This window comes from Anarrhichthys ocellatus, unplaced genomic scaffold, assembly GCF_004355925.1.
Source record: "Anarrhichthys ocellatus isolate YVR2014 unplaced genomic scaffold, GSC_Weel_1.0 scaffold69, whole genome shotgun sequence".
NCBI lineage: Eukaryota > Metazoa > Chordata > Actinopteri > Perciformes > Anarhichadidae > Anarrhichthys > Anarrhichthys ocellatus.
Window position 1 is genome coordinate 627408 of NW_022280099.1, and position 25480 is coordinate 652887.

Genomic DNA, 25480 nt, shown 5'->3' on the forward strand with positions numbered 1-25480 from the left:
CCGAGGTGGAGTTCCTTTAAGTGAAGATTATCTTGATGAACTAAACCTGGAAGCATCATAAATGTTTGTTTGCCTCAGAGATTTATTTCAGGAATAATCTAAAATACAATCCCATCGGTGTTTTGTGGAGGGAACCAGTGATGCTAACTTCCTGTACAGTAAGTCATCCCCGCAGCTCTCTATTGATCATCCAGCATGGAAGCGTGTCGCTCTGACCTTTTGACAAACTGATCTCGAGTTACACGTATTTTATTTGTAACAAACAACCTGGTCGCTACTTCCTTGACAGAAACCAGTATTGACTGTTCACTGGCTGCTGCCAATATGAAGCAGCAGCATCACTGACTCTTAAATCTACTCTCACTGTTGCACGTCTCAGCTGCCTCCCCATCGCTGCTGAATGAGTTCGGTAACAGGACGCAGTAAGCCTGATTGATGATGGGAAATGAGAGGCTTATTATTACTTATGAGTATTTACCGCAGGTACCACAGGATTGCCTTGGTGCTGTGGGAAAAATATTGTGGGTTTTTTTTGTGGGTTGATCTGCACAAGATGTCGTATGCGTTTGTGCATTCAGATACTTTATTGTCCTCTCAAGAGAAAACTCATTTTCCACAGCTGGTACATGGAGACTTTAAGGAGCCATAATAAGAAAATACACACTGGCATGCCTACATGTACGTAGTGTGTGTGTGTGTGTGTGTGTGTGTGAGAGAGAGAACCGGATGCCTTTGGACACTAATGAGAGCAGAGTGTGTTACAGCCTCGGGGAGCAGCCTCACTCCTCAGCCTGGGGAAATCAGTGGCTTTAAAAACCGCAACCGGCACACTCTTCCTCCATCCTCTTCTTCTTCTTCCTCCATCGTCTCCCGCGCCTTACTTTGCCTCACCCCCCCCCCCCCAATCCTTTCTCTCTCAAATTCTCCTGATCGCTTCCTCCATCATTTTAACCTTTCCCTTCTCTGTTTCCCTCTTTTTATTACTGTCCATCTTTTGTCGTTATCCTCTTTCCAAACCTTTGTTTCTTCATCCTTCCCTTGCAAGTCACCTCTTATTTTTACACCATCTGTTCCTTCTACTGAGGGTCCATCCTCTCTTCAACAAACCCCCTTTCTCCTCCTCCATCTCATCTTGCCCCCTCCTCTTTTTCTTTCTTCCACACACTTAATGTGTTTGGAAACGAGAAAAAGATAATTTGACCCGGTGAGAACCACAAAACATTCCTGCCTCCTCCTTTTACTCTTCTCCCCCTCCCTCAGCGTGTGCATGTGTGTGTCTGTAGGTGTGTGTGCAGGGTCTGAAATTGGCACCCGTCACCTAGCAAATGTAGGTAAGTTGTTGGTAAAATCGTCAGGCCATTCGTCCCTTTATCAGACTTTATCATACGCGTTAGCGTATGATTGGATGGAGCTACATGCCTACATTACAATACATTACAGTCTTACATGCCTACTAATTCTCTGTATGCACCGATAGTAAATGCATGTATGTGGGAACATTCATGTATGCAATATCATGTTGTTTTTTCCGAAAACCAAAACAGTTTATTGTCATGTACGGTGGTCAGTTTAGGACATTTCAGCTCATTAGACGAGGTATACCAGCTAACGGTAACTCAGACACTGCCGTGTTAAGATGCAACACTTGACACACTAATGTTTGCTCATTTGAAAATGAGCCAGTACAAAAAAGCTAATACCATTAGGTAATGCTAAACATAGAAAATACTTCCACTGATGTTACAACAACAAAACAACTTCAAGACGCCGAACTCTCCCCAGAAAGAACTCAGTCCATAATGTAACCACTGAAAAAAACACCACCAAATTTTTTGAAATCCCTGCAGAAAAGAAGAAGTCCATCTTTCAATGTCTCCTTATAATAATATATCCTTTCACAAAGAAACAAAACTTCAGCACTTTTCCAACATGCTACTGTTCTTGTGTGTCCATCCTCAAACTACATTTCAAACAATGACAAATGGCAGCTTGTAAATGTAAATCAGTGTGACGTGACAGATGATGAAAGAATATTTGTTCTTTTATTGTACCTGTTGTCTCTCTCTCTCTTTTTATTTCTCTTGTTTCCCAACATGAGCTCTGGTTCTGGCAGGACTTCCTTCTACTCCTCAGCACAAGAGTTAAAAAAAAGGAAGTTGGCTGAAAACGGAACGGCTGTCACGAGGAAAAGGAAAACTTTAGAGGAGGGAAGTGTTAAGAGAGAAGCCTCCTTTGATGCTGTGAACTCAGACAAACTCTTCTCGTGCTTTCCCTTCACATCATTCTCACTGCCGAGGCTTTGACTGATCGGTCAGTCGCTTTAAACTATCATGCTCTACGTGGCCAGAGTCAATGTCTCCTCATACGAAGGTTGGTATGATATCTTACAATAAGTAATTTTTCATGCATTTTCCTATGAAAACCAGCAACACGTGTCAATTTCCGATCGTTACATGCAAACGGTATTTTTTTTAATAAACTTCCGTCTTGACAAGAAACATCTCAGTTAGGTTTAGGAAAAGATTGTCGTTTGGGTTCAAATTAGTCTTGTTACTGAAGTGCGCAAGTCACTTGACAATACAATAATAAGTTTGTGTATTATGCATCTATGAATTACGGCATATTACTTTTCGTAGGTTTTGCAACAAATGCTGTACGAGACCAGCCTGCCGGAGTAATGGCAGGAGGACAAGAGGAAGACACAGGACTTTCACCCTGGACACCAGTGTTTGTGTCCCCTACGTAAACCAAAAGAGGGAGTTGACTTATTTAGCAAAGGTACGTATTTTAACGATGATCTTTTTCTTAAACTAACAAAGTCGTTTTGTTGCCTAAACCGAACCAAGTTGCTTCGTATAAAGTTTGACAACAACTTGCAAGCTATCCAATTAGTCGTTTCCCCCAAAATGGAGGCTATCGACCCCAAAGGGTCCTTGAGAGATTTTTAAGGGTTTATAAGAAAATAAGCAACCTGTTTTCCTTCTGCTGGTCTCTCCTCAGCGGATGTTATCCTCACAGCTGAACTTGTTTGACAAAACTTTCAATAAATTCTAAAATAAAATGTGGTACTTAAATAATGGATGAATCTCTTAACAGCCAGGGGTGTGGTCAGTTCGAAAAGGCTGGGTTGAACAAGGCTGGGAGTCAGGATGTACTTAGGTACAGCAGTGCCTTGAGCTAAATGCTAAGATCAGCACGCTAACATGCTCAAAATGACAATCCTAACATGCAGATCTCTACGAGGCTATATGTCTAGCATTGGTCACCATCTTAGTTTAGCTTTTCAGCATGCTAACATTTGCTAATTAGCATTGGACACAAATTACAGATAATGCTGATGAGAATGCAATTATTTTGACATATTCACCAAAACATATTCGGTTTCATCCTCTGCAAACTGAAATGTCTGTACAAAGATTCATGGCTATCCATCCGACAGTTGGTGAGATATTTCTGTCAAAAGTCAATTCATTCCTGTCTTCATAGCTCAATATCACAAATCTTTAGAACACAACATCCTCTGTCCTTAAACCCTCACACCGGTTGAGGTAAAGCTCCCCCCAAAAAACTCTAACGGTCGAAAACCCCAAAAATATATGATATTTAAAAATCTATTTCCAATCTTCATTTCCACAGCATGAAACCCATCAGTAGCCTGAAACAACAAGGTATCATTCATGTCATATTCAACACTATGCTGTTCTCGATTCTTCATTCTCACATCCAGCGGCTTCATTCATCTGCTCCACTTTGCTGTGATTTCATCATATCAGGCTGCTGTTAATGAAACTGGTCACTTCCAGATGTTAAACACCTCACAGAGGAGGGTGCTCCCTCGAGGGGCTCCGAAGTCTTTTCATATGAAACAGTGTTGACTCTGCACTAACAGCAGTAAACTGACAGCAAACAGGAGCAGCTCAGAATATCAACAAATAAACCAGATTTAAAAATAAAAAAACGACATAAAGGCCTGAATCTCTTTTCAGTTGATGTACAGTATAAAAAACTGACCACTACTTTCTTATTCAATAAGGCATGGGCTCCAATATATACGTATCTGAGAGGGTCGACGGTACAAAATTGTTTGGAAATCATTGAGTGAAGCAACAACATTTTGCAAAGAAATTAAATAAAATGTGTGATGAATGAATCAGCTGTAACATTACTGCCACTCATCTTTGATGCAGTTTCCCAAAATCTTTCTGCAAACTTTCTTTCGAAATAGTGCATTTGTGAAGCATTAAATTCCACCTCACATTGAAGAGTGTGGGCCTCAGCTTTGGTGAATGTTGTCCAGAAGTGGCAGCTGGTATATCACCTAAAGTTAATGTTCCTCAACAGGAGACTGGAAGAGCTTCCTCGCCTCCCTGCAGAGAACCACACGCTTCTCTCTGTGTGACTTTGATGATGCTGAGCACTGAAAACGCCCGAAGCCCAATGAATTCAGAATGCGAGCCGCACAATTTGGAGGAAACGCATCAGAATTAACTGCACAATGTGTAGGATTTTCCTAAAAACAAACCCATGTATAGACTCATTCAAAAATAACAGACTCTGACTCTGCCTGTGTATTCTTATTTAGCTGTTTTTGGGAGTGTTTCAGTGTTTCCCATTAATTACCAAGATGGCGGCGGCCTGCCAAAGTGTATTTTGTCCCGCCACTGTTTCATAATAACCCAGAAATATTTTTACACTCCTCAACAAATGGGCTGGCTGCGCAGCAACTGGCTTTAGTTTGTCTGGGAAAGTGAAAGTGTCCATGTCAGCCTCACGGCACCCCGTGCCGTTTACGTGCCGTAAACTTGGCGCGACCGTTAGCCGAGGTGGAAACCGTCCTCAGTGAGCCTCTCTTATTTCCATGTGTTGCGAGTGTGACTTTTTATACAACACATTTACTAGAACATAGTGCAAGATACTCTGTTGCAAGTAAAAGTCCTCCATTCAAAATGCAACTTACTTAAAATATAAATAAAGCATAGCATCAACATACGTATGTAACAGCGGCAGATATATGCAACAGCAGCTCCTAATGACAACTGGCTGACGATTCATCCATTAACGTCCTTGGTGTGATGAAGCAGTTCATCACACATCTAATATGCTCTTTATGAACCTCAGACTGCTGCCTCGCCTGACTCAGCCTCCTAATGAAGTTGAGGAAGTGAGGAGGAAACACAAAGGGGAGGGCTCACTCTGTCATGCTTTCACTCTGCCTCCCTCTCTTCCTCTTATATCTCCCTCATATCGTGTCTCCCACTTTTTAAAAAACGATGTCCCTTCCCAACAATATTTATTCTCTGCGATGATATTTTTCTTTTCCTCTTCACATTCTTTTATCCTTTTTTTCCCCATTTTGTCTATTTTCACAGATTATAACCTGCAGCTGATTCTCACTATGGCTCCAACATAACGGATCACTATCTCGCATGCCAGCAACTAGCATCATAATAAGCAGATCATAATCCTGCTGCAATCTGTGGCTGCAGCCGTTTCTACGTGTACCGTCCTTGATCACCATCTTCCATTATAATGCAACACTGATTTATTATAGATAAAATGGCCTATCCACAATGAAATAGAAAAATAAAATATGTATTTGCAATGTATTTCATGAGTAGCCTAGATGAAACAAAACTGATGTTTCAGCCACCTGCAGAAGGCAGCAATGTGGAGAGGAAGACCACATGCTGCACCGTGTTGTTAGCTGGATTTTAAACACGCATGCACAAACAAATAAACAAACATAACTGGAAACCAACCCTGAATGTATAGAAAATAAAGAGAATTGTTCTGCCATGAGCTAGTAAGTTGCACCAGTTTTAAATTTCACAACAACAGCGACCGAAGTAAAGTTTGAGTGAGTTTCAATACAACAGCTTCCATCTCCAAACGATGCGTGTGCAGCTTTGCACTCGCTCTCTGTTGTAATAATAATAATCTTTCCTTCTTGTTCTTCTGTGTCAGTAAACGCTCATCTGGGGCCTGCTGATGGTGATGAGAATGTGCACTACACTGGCTAATGCAGCCATCAATGCCGTCTGTGCTCGTCTCGGTTAAAAAAAAAGCAGTTTCTCGACACCATCTCCGTCAGCTTCCTTCTCCACTTCCCTCGTTCTTCTCCTCCTCGTGAATATTACAGTACGAGGCTGCAGAGAGCAATATGTACGGAGGCAGATAAGAGTCGAACTGTTTGCATTTGACACTTTGACACAGAAACGACGTCAGCTGACTGCTGGTGACTCAGCTTTCATTCTTTCTGCGTAAGCAGCGTTTACATTTTTAAAAAGCAAGTTTTCTGACCTGACAGGATTATGAAAACCCTTGAAAACCCCAAAATGCGTCACAATAAACAACCAAAGAGGAACGACACGACAGCTTTTCTTGCTTTCTATAAACGTGACAATTTGGAGTTAAAATGTTCGACACATTCGCCCTTTAGCTGGTTGTTCTTCTCTCAAACAGCCTCAAACTAAACAACAGACGCTGTTTTTGTCAAATCTAAGTATTTTATTTGTTTCTCTTTTGCTTTATTGTGACGTATTTCATTAATCTAATGTGCTGGACTATGACATCATCTCTCAGGTCTTCACGAGCTGCCCAAGACACAAACACATCATGTTTTAATGATTATTTTATCTCCTGAATGAATCAATGACGATTTAGCACCTACTGCTTATTATAGGTCTTTGAACCGGCCATTTATCTTCTCCTCCTTCCTTATGAGTCATAAGCTTTTTCACTGTGGATGTTTCAATGCTGCACAACAAAACAGTTGATTTCACCGCATCGAATCCACAGTACGGCTGCAGCTAACAATTAGTTTTGTCTGTAAAAGAGAAAATGACAAAAAAAGGTCTTCCCAGAACCCAAGAAGTCTTCAAATGTCTTGTTTCGTCCAACCAACAGTCCAAAACCCAACGTCATTTACAATGTACAATGATATTTTCTCTTAATTAATCCAATAAATCAATTGATTCCTGAATAATCCACACACACACACACACACACACACACACACACACACACACACACACAGGATTATTCAACAGCACTGAATCACGTTCTCCCCTTCAGTAAAGACTAAACCACACGTCCACGTACCTAAGATGGCAATGACCTCGTCGTCCTGAATGACCTCCAGTGACCCCGACACGACGAAGCACAGGGTGTCAACGCTCTCGCCGGCGTGGAAGATCAGGTCTCCGGGGGCGCAGTGGGTCGTCTGAAACTCCACCGCCAGCGAGCGCAGGCAGCCGTCGCTGGCTAACCGGAACGCAGGATGTTCGTTGAACACCTGAGTGAGAGGGCAGGAAGTTGACATTCATTACCTGTTGTTTAACGTTGTACTGAGGCTGCGGAGACTTGATTACAAAACCGCTTAGCGCTGGTTAGAGACATTTGTTCTTTCCATGAAGAGTACAATGAGATTGAACTTCTGCACAATGTTTGAAATGCTGTGCATCGCTTGAATTTGACAAATTCATAATTGTTTGAACTTTACACTTTATTCACATCCCAATGACTCTTGCTGCTTTGAATTTGTTGAACAAATAAAACAAAACAAAAAGACACAATTTCTGAGTACCCTTTAGATAACAGCTGACCAGCAGCTTTAAACACAGAAACTGGCTTTAAAAGCTCACAAAAAAGACAAGCAAGTAGACCCTGAGTTAAGAGTATTATGTTGCTTTTGTATTTATTAGTTAGTTTAATAGTCTAGTTTGAAATTGAGTGTTCATTGACATGCACTGAACTTTTGTCCACCTCAACAGGCACAGGAGTCATGAAATTAGCTCTTGATATTCAAGATCCACGGAAGATGATCCTTTATGTTTCTTGTAGTTCTCTAGTCTACTATAAGACCATCTACTATTCGACCAAAGCTTTAGCTGTGTGCAAAGAATACTTGCTAACCACATTCATGCTATCCAGAGGATGAACCCTTTTTGATTTATGTAACCCCAAAACATCCTTTCACCTGACAAAACTCATGTTTACAATGTTTACTGAGGTAATACATCAAGAGAGAAGTAGAGTCATTTTCTCATAGACTTCTATACAACCAGAGGAGTCGCCCCCTGGTGGACACTAGAGAGAATGCACATTTTTAAGTTCGGCAGAACCGGAGGTTGCCGCCTGTTTCCAGCCATGGCTACAGTTTGTTTACATCGAGCTCTCAGTAAATTGATTTTTATTCAACACGTTTGGATTGCTAGTGAAAGGTACACTGCAGCCTCCTCTCAGGACTTTAGAGGCAACATACAGGTCTTCCTCTTAATAATCTACATTTTCTTTCCATCTGCTGAAATCCAATCTGTGCAAAATGAAACACAGCTTCCACACAGTGAGAGAATCCATCGCAGTAACAGTGGAGGCGTCATCTGGTTCACGGAGAAATCGCCTGAAGCTCTCGGGAAATAATCCGTCACATGCAACCACGTCGCCTTACAAACCTCACTGTCTTCATTTGGGATCTTTGTTTATGTGACTGAAGTGTTTCAAGTTTCCCAAGAAAATCCCCCAAATCCTCTAACGTGACATTGTTAAACTGCAGACACTTTGTGTAAGAACCTGGATGGTTTCTGATGCTTTACATCAAAAAGAGAAACAAAGATATTTTGCATTTCATGTTTTCAGTCATCAAGTCTCACATCTTCAACCAGCAACCACATTTCATCTGGAGAAAAAGAGAAAACCAGCCAAAGACTCTTTTATCTTTACTGACCTGTTAGCATTTCATTAGCATTCTTTTTTTATTAAATCATTATTTAAGAAATTAGTTATCAAACTTTATCAGACTAACTTATACAAAGTTAAATGGCTGCTTAAGGAGCACCATGTTTGCATTCATTTTTACTACATTTTCTCTCACTTTTTATTACAAAGTATTTTCTGATGTGTGTTGTTTTCCCCAGCTCATTCATGGTCCACATGTGGGGGACATTCATGGTCCACATGTGGGGGACATTCATGGTCCACATGTGGGGGACATTCATGGTACACATGTGGGGGACATTCATGGTMCACATGTGGGGGACATTCATGGTACACATGTGGGGGACATTCATGGTACACATGTGGGGGACGGGGCCTCTTTGAAACAGAAAACCAGGACTTTTGGAATGTAAGGACAAAAGAAATCTGGTTCAAACTCATCTGCTTCTTTTGAAAGATCCACCTGTTTCTGTTCAAATGTTTGGTAATCAACAAAGGATTTCTGTCTATAAATGTAATTTTAAAAACTATGAAAAGAGTTCTGATTGAAATGCCGTGGTTCTCTTTAACTTGTACTTTCACTGAATAAATAACGATATTAGAGGCACCGTACGAGGCATTCTGAGTCATTGGAGATGGTTTTTACACAGAACAGTTACACAACCGAATGTGTCCTTTGTTCAAAGCCAGTTCAGCAGATTGAGTCTACCAAAGTTTTGAGACCCATATGAGTCGAGTGAGCGTCTAACCTGCATTTAGTTATGTCATGAATGCACAAAGGAACTGATACTCCAGAAAATTAATAACCTGTTCGTCTGAAAAAGGTTTAATGTGGGTTTTGAGGTCAATTCAGATGTTTGGAAAATGTAACTGCAACCATTAGACTTTCTGTCTGAATAGTAACCAATAGTGTTATAAAGGTAAGCAACATATCCTTCATACAACTGCTGTATGATATTTTACAAGAAGCTATTGCTCAATTTCTGGTGCATTTTCATCAACTCGTGTCAATTTTCAGTCTGCACTCGTACTTTGCACAGGCTATTCAAAATATGTCAGTAAGAATAATGAAAGTTTAAAGTTTTTGGGCATTTTATACAGTCTCAGTTTTTATTTAAACTATATTGAAAGTCATAATTTTCAAATTTGTCTGCAAACAAAAACTTTCATCGGGAGTCTAAAATCAATGTCTACACATAAAAGTAGTGGCTTTAAAAGTATTTACATGCATCAAACTGAGCTGACTGCATTATTACGCCCTACTTTTCAAACAGACAAGACACAGAACTCACGCTATCCGTCTCTATACAGTGAAGCGCTGTGTCTTTAAGGAAACCATAGATACGAACCTTCCTGTTGAGGTGGACACAGATGTCGGCGCGCATGTCTTTGGGACAGATGGATAAGACCTGGAAGACAGAGAGACAGAAGTCTTTGATGGAGGTCTGTTGGTGGCGAGATGAAGAAGCTTTAGCAGGTAATGAGGAGTTTTATACTCTTAAACTTCCAAATGAGGAATCGTCTCCCTCCTCATTCCCCATCCAGCTGTGCTGCATTCAGTAACTCCCTCTGGATACCAGTTTGTGCCCGAAAAAAGCCTGTTGTCTGTAAATTGTAAATCGCTTTGTCCAGCTCATTACACAAATCCAGAGATCCAGCCTAATTAACTGTGAAATTTAGGCAAGACACAAAAAAACAAAATATTATCCCGTCTTTCCCAATCCCGCCTAATTAAATACAAACAAAACCGAACCAAGGGGAGGACAATAAAACATCTGAAAGCCTCTGCAGCATCAAAACACAACACTCTTTGAAAATGGCCTCTGCTCCATTTAAAGTGGAGGATATTAGTCGCACCGAGATGCTTTTCAGAGCCTCCGGTCTTCTTTTGGGTGTGTACTCGCATAAACAGCTGACTGTGTATAATGCAACGGCTCCCAAAGTGACGAGATATATCCACTAATTGGGCCCAGCTCTGGCTGCGAGGTATTTATACAGAGGGCAGTCTCGGCTTATGTCTCTTTAAGAGTGTATAATAATCCCAAGAAAAACTTGGAAAATGGATATTGATGGGGGAGGAGGAGGCGCTTATGATCTAAAAGGAGAGAGACAGAGAGCATGAAAGTCAACTGGAGAATGCTGAGAAAAACCAATTAGATGGAGAAATAGTCCTTTCAAAGAGGAGATTTTATGACGTAATAAATTAAGTTTCGCGCCTTTGTGTTGGACAATAAAATCTAAGAGCATCACAAACCTCCTCTCAGCCATCAAAGGTCACGGCGTGATGATTGGCCGGGTCCCAATTCCACAAAGAACAACTTGAAGTCTGTTTCCAAAGTTAATTTAAATGTCTTTGCCAAACGACAGACTCAACTTTACAGACGTATAAAAATGTATGTTCAATTACAATAACCAATGTTCAACACAGTTGTTACAAATCACTGCAGGTAATATTACAACTGTCTGATAAGTAGAACACTGTCTAGCTAGCAAACAAACAATGCAGAGGAATGCAGAGCAGCCGGAAGTTAACTGCATGATTATCAACTGTAATTAATTCATTACATGCAAGTTATCAGCAGCAGTAGAGCTTTGGAGCACTGACGTGTTCTGAAACACAGCCACCAGTCACACTAATCAGTTCTTTATTAACGTAACATCTTTTTATAATATAATATAATTTGAGGATGTGAATCGTGTGTTCAGAACTGCAGGTGTGATGTCATCGTGGTGCAGAGGGTCAAAGGTGACGACTCAGCGAGTGTTTGGGTGAATTAGGTCACAGCAGCGTGTGACCGGTGGCTGCCTTCGAGGCACTCTGTGGTTATTTCCTTCTTCACGTCTCTTGTTTTGTTTTGCTATGTTTGAGATTTCTTTTTCTGTCTTTACACGGCTATCTAGTATAAGTGAGCTGTAACATTACACAAAACAAATGTAACGTTAGTGCACATCCTCCATGTAGATTCTGCATCCTCACATTTGACTTGATGTTTTTGCAATCAAAAAAACTACTAAAGTGGACAGTACAATAAATAACTATAATAAATAAGTAAACTGTAGAAAACAAACAAAAGCTAAAACAGGATTTAACCGGACTGAATGGTCTGGTTCACATTACTCCACATATATGAAGTGTTGACGTTAGTACAAAATCAGATCACTGCAATCACAAGACGTGACTGTCGTGATATTTTTGATGATGAACAAAACGTCTGGAGTCTCACCTTCTCCGTGTCGATGCCTTTGGACATGGACCAGGTGGAGACGATGTAGTCCATGACCCGCTCGCTGAGCCCCTTGGGGACCTGGTAGAGCTTCAGGAAGTCCCGGACGTTGTTGAGCATCTCGTGGTAGCGGTTGGTGTTGGCGTACATCTGCTGGAAGATGGTGGTCACGTTTCCAAAGATGGTGGCGTAGAGCAGAGCTGGAGAGGGATGGAAACACACACACGAGTCGTTTTTCTTTCCACATTTGATCACTTATCCCTTCGGTTCAAACCTTCTTCTCACTTCTTTGTTTTCGTTGCCCTCATTAAAGCCTTTTATTAACCTAAATATTTCTCTCTTTTCCACTCTCACACACCCAAAGGCCCCATGTTCTATAATTGTCAGTTTGCTTCTATTTTTTTTACTTTTTCATCATTGTGAAACATAAATCTGTTAAAGCACTTAATGAATACAAATCTGCCCAATGTGATCCGTAGTGCAGTCAGATAACTCAGCTCCTGAAGGTCTTTCATGCTGATAGAAGTTATAAAGCCATCACAAGCTGGAGGAACCAAAGCAACCAATCACACGAGTGGTTAGGTCCTATATCTACGCGGGCTGTACCGAACAGGTCAGTGCCGCCGCCCTTTGTGTGCAGCAACGGAGAGAACAAACATCTCTTTTACCTCAGTGTTGTTTGTGAAAGAAAAACACCAACAAACATGGATTGAAGCGAAGATTTTTTTGAAGTTTTGGACTTTACAACGCTCCTTCACAGTCGTATGGAGTATAATACTATGAATAGTTCAATACAGGGTGCAAGGTTCAGCCTCTCCAAACACACAGATCCAAATTCAAACGTCACTGTTATGAATGATGCTTCGAAGCTTCCACCGAATACACATTTTTGTATTTGGAAAATGACCCTGCAATAAGTCACACGGGACATGAACAGAGGTCTGCTGGGTGAAAGTCCTTTTTTACCCGTCCTTCCACCCCGACTTGGTGGTTCTTTAAACGACGTCACCCGACTTCGTTAGCGGCAGCGCTGCACGTAGGAAGAAGATGATTGTCTTCTAGATGACGAGCTCTACTAATGGCGGCTTCCACTGTTAAAGAGATGTTCAAGTGGAGGAACAGATCTTTCCAATTTAAAGCAATTGTGACGATCCGTCAGCCTCCTCTGTTCCCTGCAGCTGCTGTACTCTTCTGTTTCCATAGAGACCTCACCTCCAAATAGTTTTTTTTAACCTCCACTGCCTCCTTCCAGTAAATACAAATGACAGGAGGAGAAGAAATAATAGGGTAGAAAAATGGGAATTGATGGGAGGTGGTGGGATCTGAAGATGAGCCACAAAATAAGAGTGGTGAAGAAGACGGAAAGTACCAACACAGTCTAACGGCAGTCTGTGAAATAAACAAAATGATATCTATTGGTTTCGTGTACAGGGACATGAATTGTCCGTTTTTATCGTAACACATTAAATTAAAAAGGAAAGTACGTTTTAGTTGTTTAAGGACAAACATCATGGTTAAAATAACTACGTACAAACCGCTTGATTTAGGCAAAACCACGACCATAAAACCACAACATGGTGTCGAACACGGTCTTCTGGCTGAGAGTCCTGTTTGTTGGACCCGTCCACCTCCCCTTCCGCCCACCAAAAGTCGTCTTTTGGGATACTAAAAAGTACGTCTCTTGCTCTGACTGTTGCTCATTTAATCTGTGTGTCCACCACGGATAAGGATCCTAATTGATTTTCCATTGGCATCATTTTCGTCGTGAGCGACATGAAAAAAACAGACAATTAGTACAAGAAACAATAGATTGCATTTTGTGACTATTTCACGAACTGCCATGATATTGGGCTGAAAGTACAGTGGAAGCGAGTTGTGTGGAAGAGAGGAAAATGTTGGACGGACAAAAGTCTGTGTTTGAGATAAAGTGTGCGTATGTATGTATACGAGGAAAATAGCAAATCAAAGAAGGACAACCAGGAAAAAGAGAGTTTGGATGAGACACAAAAGCTACAGACAGAAAAGTGTAGCGTGAGATAAACTCTGCTCAGCATTTCCAGGACCTTCCAGGACATTTTCAAGACTCCGACAACACCGCGGCTCTGGAACTGAAAGCTGAGACACACAGCTCTCACCTCCACCAAACAAAAGACTCCTAATTGGACGACTCGGTGGCTCAGCGGTTGACTTATGTCACCTCAGCGTAAAGAAACAGAGGTGTGACCTCCTGAAGTTTCTCTGTTTGAAGTGGTCAGGTTCAAACTCTTTGACAAATCGTCCTCTAGTTCGGTTCATTTATCCAGGTGAGCTGGAGGAAGTTTGACTTGTTTCAGTCCTCTAACAAGAAGAGTGTGGAGATATCTAAAAAAACTAAACGTGTTTAAGGCAGGGGTGTTAAACATACGGCCCGAGGGCCAAAACCAGCCCGCCAAAGGATCCGATCAGGCCCACTGGAGGACTTTGTTCGGTGTGTTCACAGCACCTTTCAGTGCTCAAGGTATCAGACTGAACATGGAGAAAAATACAGAGGATGTATGAATTGTTGACAGGTTTGCGAGACGTCTAAGGGTGTTTTGTAAATGGATTGTTCATTAGTTGTGAACATGTCAGAATGTACTTGTACTTCTTAACGAATAGTTTTTTATACAATGGTTTTATTTTGGCCCACTTGAGAAGAAATAAGGTATTTACTAATATGATATTAGGAATTTGTCGCCACTTAAAATTTACAGCTCAGATAGATAGATAGATAGACTTTCAGAGAACTCAAGCCATCAACTTTGCTCACATTGAAAACTACCAGACTCCATTGGGGGGAAAAAACAGTTATTTTGTTAAGTATGTGACTTTGGTGAATCCAAACTAAACAATAACATAAAGAAACTAACCGATGAAGGCATCAGTAGACCAGAAACCAGCATGTTCTGGAAAGTTAAATTACAGGTTTTTTTCCAACAGAGTCTGGTGGCTTTGAAGAACCTCAGATGGATCAATGACGTCCAAACTCTCCACGACAGTTTGTCTCAACTGCCTCTGAAAGGTAAGTGGATGATAAACTGTGAATCGTTTTGTCAAAGTGTTAAACTACAATTTCCAAAGTCAGGAATTACATTTTGATGAAGTCGACACAGATCAGAAGAGCCAAGAGTGTTCTGGATGAATCGTCACGGAGACATGCGTTATCATCTATCAAGGATTTTGACCTTTATACGTCAACACAATAAATAATTCAGCATGAACACCACACAACAGAGGATACAGCAGCAACAAGAACAAAGTTCTGTTAAAGTCAAGAAACAAGGCAGATTAAAGAACCCAGTGATTAGTAGTTAAATAGTTAAAAGGGAACATTTGTGTAGCAGCTTGAGCCTGATAAAAAAACTAAATACTCCAGCTACAGCACACTGCTTGGACTATAAAAAACAGTTCATTCAAAGTACTCGGGCTACAGTTTAAAGCTGTCATTTCAATACTATATTTGTAATCTGACATGTCCCTCGTGGCTCTATTTATCTAAATATGTCTCTGTGTGATGAGGACGGGGAGCAGATGAAGAGCTTTATTCCCTCATATTTATTAGTTGATGGAGCAGCCTGGGGGGGGGGGGGGGACCGGGCGCTGTCAAAGTGAGGCTCTCGTCAAGTGGAGAGAGAGAGTCTTCTCTGAGGAAGATATATCTAAATGATCACCATCATCATCATCGGTTGGTCTCATCGTCGTGTGACATCAGCAGCTTCTTCTTCTTTTCACCACACTGTTGCTAAGCGCTCATCACCGCCGTGTTAGTGCACATCACCTGTACGTCACCCCGTGTGGGCGGTCTGTGACGTCTACTCAGATCTCTGGTCTCTTTCTTTTTGTTCTTGTTTTAACTACTAAATCAAACCGACGTTTTCGGTGAAAGCAGACGTGCATCACTTCCTGTTTGAAGAACGTTTTCTACTTGTTTAGAAAAGCAAATGATGTGTTAAACCAGAAGTGCAGCAACGTTAATCTGTGACAGAACAGAATAATGCAGCATTGTATTCATTACATTATATTACAAGGTATGTTTCTATAAGCTGTACTTATGTAAATGGTAATAAACACCAAATTAAAAATGTTTATATTGATTGATTTATTTATCTATTCTGAAGGACATCCCATAATCAGATGCACTCTTCTGTAGCTCTTCTTCTGCGTGGCATTTTGTTGTAGCTGCTCACTTAATTTATCATTTACATTAGTTTAAGATTAGATTTTTGTCTGCTGTTTCAGGCTGTTTTCATCCAGCGCTCGTAGCTGTACCTACGAACAATAATGCACCGTAATCTGTAAATATTCCACAAGATCATTTCGTATGTTATCCATGAACGGGGAAGTCAAATACAGCCCACAAAGGCCAACGTTCCCCGTGTGAAACGAGAACTCAACGTTGATTTATTTCTCACATAACATCACATCTGTAGTTATTTTAGCCCAAACAACAATCTTTTCCTGAACCTACCTAAGTAGTGTTGTTGCCTAAACAAGTTGTTTCCTGTGGAAACGGAAGTTTATTTTGAAAATACTGCATGCAACGAGCAGAAACTGACTCTTGTTGCTTGACATGCAGGAAAAATAATGACAGTAAAAATAAGTAATTTTTCGTAAGATGCCATACGCGGATACGTTGGCTGTTTACAAACGTGTTTTAATTCCCCTTCTATTTACTTCTAATATTTCTCCACCCAAGGAATGTGGCAACTTTGGGAAATGTGTGTTTGTCTTTAGCTTTCTGAAGGTCTGATGATAAACCGGATCCTGATGTCACCAGAAGAGGAAACGGTTTCTGTTGTGTAAAAACAGAAAGACACAAATAACCTGACAGCCGTCTGAAAACCTCTTTCTTTGATCCTTTCCAGGTGATGTCAAGGATCTCAATGAGGGATGTTTCACCAGGATTCACTTCCCCATCCTCCAGTCATTACTTCCTCCTAAAGGGGCGAAATGAGACGAGCAGCCCTGGATGATGAAACAATTCTGTGACAGGATGAAAACTACACGTTTACAAATGGGGTGATGGGGTCAAAGAAAGCATGATCGTTTTAATTCCGATGATAACGGAGCCGTGTCTTACAGGAAATCAGGAGAGACCAGAGGCCGCATTCCTCCGTGTCATGTTTATTTCCCTTCAGGTTTTGGGAGGAGTTTAGGATGATTTGTCAGAGCGAATGAGTGAGCAGGACAGAAATCTGTCAGTCCAGGAGGTGAGACGGAGGAGACAGAGTGTCACCGCCCGAAGCCCAGAAGATATCAATCAAGACGCTCCTACATGAAGAGACAAGCAGCACACACACAAACACTCTCAGTACAGTAGCACGCACACACTGAAGCTCACACTACCAGCTCTCCAGTCTACTTAATCTAGTCTGAACTGGGCGGAAAGATCCTATTTGCCTTTTTATCGAAGGTTAAGTGAGGAGATTTATATTCATCTTTTTGAAGGTAGAAGGGAAGCCACAGAAAACAGCATCCAGTAATTAAAAAAATGTTTCACATTTAAACGTTTATGTTAACTTGTTGACTTGGATCTGTTGAGATGTAGTAACGGGAATGAAGACGGACTGGATGTCTGAGACGCTGTGTGCATTAACTCTCAAATAATCTGAATCTATCACTTATCAAGCAAAAATGCAAAAAGAAAAGAAAACAAAAATCTCTTCTTCTGGCTCCTAAAATGTGAGGATTTGTCGCTCTCAGTTTAATACTGAATACTTTGACTCGGGCTGACGTACCTGTTGAATTTAAATGCAGCAGATATAGAAACACTGTTAGTAACATGGGAGAACACCCATAAATACTGTAATAGTTGTTTAGTCGTGTTGCGTTTTCTGATCTAGAAACACTAAATCGTCTATAAATGTGTAAATAATGGAAAAAATTCACAAGGCTTATATGTATCAAATACTTTTCATTTAACTATAATACTGTGCCGACTTTCAATATTATGGGGTTATGTGTAAATCTGTTGTCAAAGCTTTTGCTTTGCATTCACACAAGAAACTAAAAACTCCGGAGTTTGATTGACAACTTTCACACCTAATGAAGCAGGAGATTATTTGGAATTTAGACGTGAGCACATTACGATAAACAGTGTGTGACTTCATGTTTGGTTTTAGTTTATTTTAAGTAGATGGAGCTGCCCACATCAAACCTTTTTTTATTGTAGATAAAAAAACCTGAACACAACATTTGTTACGCAAACAAACAAAAATATAAACAGAGTAAAAACAAGGCGTTTGGAGGAGCCACCTCCATCACGACGCGTAGAGCTCAGTCCATTTGCTGCTCAGTGAGCCAAGTCGGTGTCCAGGCTGCATCACAACACACCAACAGGACACCGCGCTCCGCCAGCCAAAACGCTCAGAGAGCCAGTCAGCCGTATCACAGTCCAAACACCTCCCAAAAAATATGAAAAGCTCCTCTATAAATCTGTTTTGACAAGTTGTAATTGTGCACCAAGCTCTGTCTGGGTGAGAAAAACATTCTGCCTGATTGTCTCCACAGAGGTATCGAGTGAAAGAATGTGCAGAGGCGTCCCGGCGTTCGTCACAGTCCAGCCTCTACTTCTCATTAGGTCAACTTAAGAGACTACTTATTGTTTTAGAGCTGCAGGTGTGTGTGTGTGTGTGTGTGTGTGTGTGTGTGTGTGTGTGTGTGTGTGTGTGTGTGTGTGTGTGTGTCTGGGTTTGGGGGGGGATGTCTGTGGCCACCTAAACCACAAACACCAGGAAGTAATGTTACATTACAGACGGTAGGGAGCTTTAAAATCTATTGATAGAATCAGGAAAACAATTCAGCAATAACATGCACCAGTGTGCAGACCCTCGAGAATGTCACGAAACTGTCTTTTAAAAGCTCGAAAAAAAGAGAACTTTCTCCTCCTCACAGTGCCGATATGAACACTGAAGTAAGATATTCTGCCTTAATGTACTTTTCTGCATGTTTTTGTAATTGTCTTTTAGAACGCTATCGATGACGACAGCTAAAGGCTTTTCTGTATGTATGCAAACTGACTCCTGCAGAAGAACCAAGAACAATACTGAGCCACAAGCGGCTGGTAAACAGATGCTTTTTAGGTGAGGAGGAACATGTGAGAGCCAGTTGTGCTCACCGCTGGGCTAACGTTGACCGTGGAACAGCAGTCAATATTTGTGGAAAGTGATTGTTGTACGCTGGGTCACACGGTCGCAGTCAGATATGGACAAATGAAATGTGGAACAGAGTGGAGGTTTTAAAGATCAGCTAACCCACTTTAAAGCCCCGCTAGGTTTGGATATTTCCTGAGGCGGACGAGGTCTCACAGGAACACACGTGATGGAGAAAGTGGTCCGACGGTCTGACTGCTCCACACACTTTTTCTGCTCCGCCGCAAATTACAAGAGCAGAAATTAAAAGAAAATTATAATAAAAATAGGAGTGATTGCCTCCTTTAGAGGCTTTTCATTGTGGGAACGATTGAGGTTCAGAAATGAAGGAGCGGGAAGAAATTCACTGGAGATAATTATGGAAAATGGGCTGTGAATCACACACACACACACACACACACACACACACACACACACACACACACACACACACACACACACACACACACAAAATAGATGAAACTGATATTAACTATTTATGGCTGAGCTCCAATTGTGAAATTCATCACTGGTAATGTTTTTAGTATTTAGTCGTCTTTTCCACTAAAGGCATGCTGACAACTCAGCACACTTGCAAACAAGTGCAAATAAATGTGTTTTAATATTCTGGTACACACACACACACACACACACAGACACACACACCTGCAAATATAGACCTGTAAAAAAAAAAAAACACAGATACGAGAAGTCAATGTTGATGTTTTTGTCACGTAACCTGCATACTTCAATAACAGCAGTTCTGTAGTTATTTTAACCCAAAACACAATCTTTTCCTAAACGTAACTCAGTATTTCACAATCTTTTCCGAATTCTAAATGAATTTTCCTGTGAAGACGGAAGGTTTATTTTGAAAAGACTATTTATGTAGGAGCGGAAATTGACAGGTGTTGCTTGACTTTTGTCGGGAAGTCCAGCAAGGAGTAACTTTTTGCATGATGTCATACGAACCGTTGCATGAGGATACGATGATTTTTCGCACGTTGTCCAATAATGTCCAGCAACACGAGCGATCAGAGCGCCTGCAGGGCAGAAACCTGTTCAGGCAACAGAACTACTTTAGAAAAAGATTGTGGTTTAGGTTTCAAACAACTACGTTTGCAACATAACTTACGTAGTCAAATACCTCCAAAGTAAGGTCAAATAGGTGACCATTGACTTTTGGTTTCACACGGGACACAAACAGCTGTCTCCAGGGTGAAAGTCCTTCAGAGCAGAGTGTGTTACTTTGATGAGTCCTTGACGGTCCGTCAGTCGGCCCCCAGTCGGCCCCGCACAGAGCGCGAGCATCAGATGACGCCTGCTGCAGACATTGATCGACCTTCCAGCTCCCGGTTACATCTGACTTTAGCTCGGGGAGGATCGGAGGTCGCCGGTTAGCAGACATGTGAGGGGGATCTAAACATCTGAGGGCATATTCACACTCTCTGCTCCGTGAAGTGGCTTTCTGACTGATCAGAGAGTGAGACAGGTTACAGAGAGACTCTGAGACTCGTTGGTAATCACAGCGTGGCCCAATTGTCCCCCACTGTCAGCTATTATACTTGAGAACAACCAATCTATCATTCCTCACACCTGCTTAATTCAATTATCCCCCACCGCTATCCGTCTGACGGTGGGCTCCACACACTTTTCTGCTCCGCCGTAAATTACAAGAGCAGAAATTACAAGAAAATTATAATAAAAATAGGAGTGATTGCCTCCTTCAGAGGCTTTTCACTGTGGGAACGACTGAGTTTCAGAAATGAAGGAGCGGGAAGAGATTCACCGCGATTACAACTGGTGATAATTATGGAAAATGGGCTGTGAATCACCCCACCCACCCACCCACCCACACCCACACCCACACCAAACCCCTGGGGTGATTTTACACAGAAAACATAAAATAGGTGAAACTGATATCAATTATTTATGGCTCAGCTGTAATTGTGAAATTCATCGTTGGTAATGATTTTTAGTTTGTTTTTTCCCCACTAATACATGCCAATGACTGTGCTTTAATATTCTGGTAAACTCACATACTGTACACGTACATACACACACACACACACACACACACACACACACACACACACACACACACGCGCGCACGTGGGTGAAAATAAAAGTCTGATACGCTTGCAGTCTAGAAAAGGAGGGGGTTAGAAAATTGTGTTTTTTTTGTTAATTGAATCAAACATTAACATCAGTGGTCACTGCAGACGCACCTCGCAAGATCTGCACTTTTATAGTTTGATGCAGGTCCAAACAAAGGCCGAGCAACGACCCCACAGCATAAACCAGGAGCCAAACCCATGAAGATGGTGACGGCCGCCTCATCGGTTCATCGTTTCTGCACCGCTGAACAATCAAACCTTTGTAATGAGGGCTTTGCACACTACAAACCTAAGAGCTCGACACATTGCAAGAGATCAAGGGACTTTTCCTGCTGACGCGGTCCGATCATACACTGCCATTTATTTTTTAACTGCGGTTTTGTCTTCATTAATGTCAGTTTTTCAGCTGACACAGAAGCTGTTGCCGTTATCATTTGCCAAGAAATATGACGTTGATAAAAGCCGCTATATCTGCATGTTGACTCTCAGCAACTCGTACAGCGGCATCGATTCCCATTTACTCTCGTTGCCAGTTTTTCTTTCGGACTCCAGGAAGCACTAAACAAAACCTTTGATTTGCAGGAAGCATTAGCTCAGAGGTTTGTTTGATCGAGTTGCCCTTTGGTGTTTCTTTATATACGTCGCACTAATTTACGGGAATCACAGTCATTATGGATTCACACTGAAGAACCAAACTTTCATGCAGATGTTTCAATTGAAACACTGGCCAGTTGCAATCAAACAACCTCTCTTTAAACGTACTTCTTCTTCCCATCTAGAAGTCAAACATCAGCCGGTCCTGCTCAGCAGAGCATCACTGTGACACGAGCAGAGAATGAACTGCTCAGCTGCATCATACAGGACGCTCATCTACTCCGATTGTTCTTGTCTGGTACAAAAACATCTCTTCTTATGGACAACTCTTCAGCCGTGTTTGGATGCATTTTCCAGCAGAGAAAATCTTTCATAACAGTTGAAAAAAATCACTCCCGTAAAAAAAGCAGAAGTAAACTCTCCCAAATAGGAGTAACGAGGTTTCACTCCACGGCCATGTCAACATGTTAGCGAGGCAGGTGGAGGCGAGAGAGGATTGAGGTTTCCATTCTCTCTGCCGTTAAACGTCTGGAGAGCAGACTTCCCCCGAGAACCGTCACTCTGCTCATCTGTCCATCCAGCTGATGTCTTCTTTCTGGTCGGAGAATCACGGCATGCGACAGGTAGAAGAGTAACAGCCGAGTGTGATCTGTCAGCGGGTGCGAGTTGGGTTCCTGCCGTGGTGAGATCAGCATGTCGGGGTGTAAGACAGAGCCGGGCGGGTTCGTTAAAGGTTGTGTCAGTCAATCCTTCTAGGAAATGGCTTTCAATATGACACGGATCTCCAGTTGGGCATTAAATGTCTTCACAATCTACATCTCTCACCTCAGCAGGCGACTACCAACCCCAACAGAAGTTATTCTACAGGTGGCGAGCTGTCTCAAAGGGGTGGATCTGATCTCACATGTCAGAGGGAAGTCTGGGAGCTTCAGGTAGGAAACTCATCACAAACAAACAGTTAAAAGCTTTTTATTTCTGTGAGAATCGTATAAAAAAAGACTGCTGAGCTGCATTTTGGGAAGTGTAGGAGCCAGGGTTTTACAGCTTGACCCATTTCAGGCTCTAGAAGTGAACAACCAAGGTCTGATGCATACTCTTTTCCAACAATCAAGGGAAGCAAACATCGTGGATAATTAAGGGTTATCAGGAGGGACGACTGAGTGAGATTCACCTCTTGCTCTATTGAACAATGCATTGTGGGATACTAAGAGCTGACTGTGATTCTGCTTTAACAAACTAAGTGAAACTTGTTCGCCTGCGTTGACATGTTCAGTGTTGGGATGCAGCAACAGATTTTGCAAGAACTCACCATCTTAATGTACAGTTATTAAGCTACTTTCTAGACGTCAGATGCCCTGAACTAAAGCATCTACGAATACATAATGAGCCTTCGGTTTATATAAATTTGGATAATTTACTGTCATTATGCAACACAGAGACACAACTAAATTCAGTTGAAGCCCATCCGTAACACAAGAAACACACAAGTAGTACATTCCTGGAGTGCATTTTTTAAATTTGCACCATAAGGAAAACAGCAGCAAAATCAATCAATAAATAAATACATAATAAATATAAACACCTTTTGGACAAGTTCACGAGTCAATATCACGACGCTTAATGCCGCTTCTCTTCAACAACTGCGTCGGCTGCACATGCAGCAGATTTAACCAAACATCGTCTGCTTTGTCTCGGTGACGAGACCCGTGTTCACGGAGACACTTTGCTCAAAAGACCTTGTGGTGAAAACAGTGCAAGGAAAAGCAAGAACAGTACACTCGTCTCCTTCACATCTATTATTCACGGCGCCAAGGTGCCCAGCGCTCTCCCTCCGCCATGTTTAGCATTCTGTTACGAGTAACGCCGTGACTTTCTGAAAGATGCTGAGGATAGGACGGCGTTGTGATTCAAGAGAAGACGACTGTGAGGCTGTGGCTGGTAATGCAACCTCCAGAGGACAGACAGACGACTGCAACCAGTCATGCACTTACAGTATCGAGGCACACAGGAGGCCGACAACGTTTTTAAAAAAGAAAGGAAGACAGAAGGTCACTGCGACTATAATCCCTGGACGAGATGGGAACATATGGGTGGATTTGTTAAACAAATAACACACTGCTTAACCTCTGAAGCTGCTGCTGAGATGTCCATCAACAGAGGAAACGACGTGGCCAGCTGCCAGGAGGAAACGAGAGGAAGAGTATGAATATGAAGCAGGGCGCTGCTGAAAAACGTCCTCGGAAAATCTTTGAGTTTTGCAAAAAAGAAATGGACTCAAGAGGACCAGATATTCCAAAGTAAAACTCAGAGAACACCAAACTTTTACACACATGAATGTCCAAATACCACAAGTACTCTGTATGACAAGCAGCTACCATCATTCCTGTGAATCAACGGAGGCAGAAATGCATCTAGTGATGACGGTCAAAGCAGCCAAGGACTTTTACATAGAAATAAATATCCTTTACATTCAAACCCAAACAGGTTCACACAATAATGCTGATCAAGTCTACGCACACGTGCACTAACATGCACACACAGCCGGCCCGGCTATGTCAACGAAGCACAGAGAAGCTCCGATACCAACGTTACTCCTCTTTAACTTTACATAGATAATAGTGGTTTGCTGCTATATTAATGCTCTGGATCCCGTTTACTGCACCTTTACATTTAGTCAAGATTAGTTATTAAACCTCTGTGGACACAATCTAGTTGGACAAACTAGTCAAAGGGAATAAATGACTTTGCTTCCTACAGTTTAGGAGTTATGAGTAAAAACATCTATAAATGGAAACCTGGTGAGTTTTTCCTCAACCCATGACTGAACTTTCTACTAAATCTTACTGAACTCTGATTGGTAGTTTATCCTGCAAAGTAACAAAACCACAAACGGGAGAGAGACCTCAGAGGAGGAGGTGAAGTAATTGATATGATCAGGGAGCACATCGTCCCCAGAATTGGGCTACTTAGTGTTCACAGCCTAATGCTGAACCTGATGAGTCAGAGGAATTTAAGAGAGAAAAGGGAAGTGAGAGGGTTGATATAATGAGGGAATGCCTCAGAAAGAAAACGTGAGAGAGAGAGAGAGAGAGAGAGAGAGAGAGAGAGAGAGAGAGAGAGAGAGAACACAGTACAACCTCCCAAGGCATCCAACAAGACAATACAGGGCTCTCCTTCTCCTCCACCATCCCCATTGTTTCTCTCCTTCTTTCCAAACTAATCAGGGCATCTCAGCCGAGGGGCCAGAGGGGCGACACCCTGAGCTGCTTGCTTGCTTCCTTCCTTCCCTTATCCACTTCTCTTTTTATTTAAATTCTCGTCCTCTCCTTCCCTCCAGCTCCACCATCTTATCCCCTTCCTCCCGGCATCATTTTCATCAAACCTTCCTTCTCCCCATCGCCTCCCCTTTTCCTCCCCTCCTCAGGCCTCTGTGGAGAGTTGGATACGTGGTGCTGCGGTGGAGGGGGTGGGGGGGTCAGGAGGAGGACTTCCAATCCACTCAGTGAAACCCAAACTCGTCTTGGGGATTGTGTGGAAGCAGCTCCTCGCCTCCAGGAGGGTCCTCGCTGGAGCGCTTTTAGCATCAGGCGGGGTTTTAAGTCGGATAAATACTTGGCCAAGGGCGAGAGCATTACAAAGAGACCTTTTCTCCCCCCGGCTCCCTGCTTTCTTTCCTTCCCTC

The 25480-nt window shown here is 42.0% G+C and overlaps 1 protein-coding gene across 1 annotated transcript in view; it reads right to left on the reverse strand.

The window, feature by feature from the left end:
* LOC116397588 (potassium voltage-gated channel subfamily H member 5-like) overlaps nucleotides 1-15498 on the reverse strand; it is a 51661-nt gene extending 36163 nt beyond the window's left edge. The window contains exons 1-4 of the mRNA XM_031873139.1: nucleotides 14828-15498; nucleotides 11940-12139; nucleotides 10065-10124; nucleotides 7102-7294 (exon numbers count right to left, since the gene is read on the reverse strand). Of these exons, the coding sequence (XP_031728999.1) occupies nucleotides 7102-7294; nucleotides 10065-10124; nucleotides 11940-12089 (403 nt within the window). The 5' untranslated portion in view covers nucleotides 12090-12139; nucleotides 14828-15498. The remainder of the gene's footprint in view (nucleotides 1-7101; nucleotides 7295-10064; nucleotides 10125-11939; nucleotides 12140-14827) is intronic.
* Between the last annotated feature and the right edge of the window lie 9982 nt (nucleotides 15499-25480).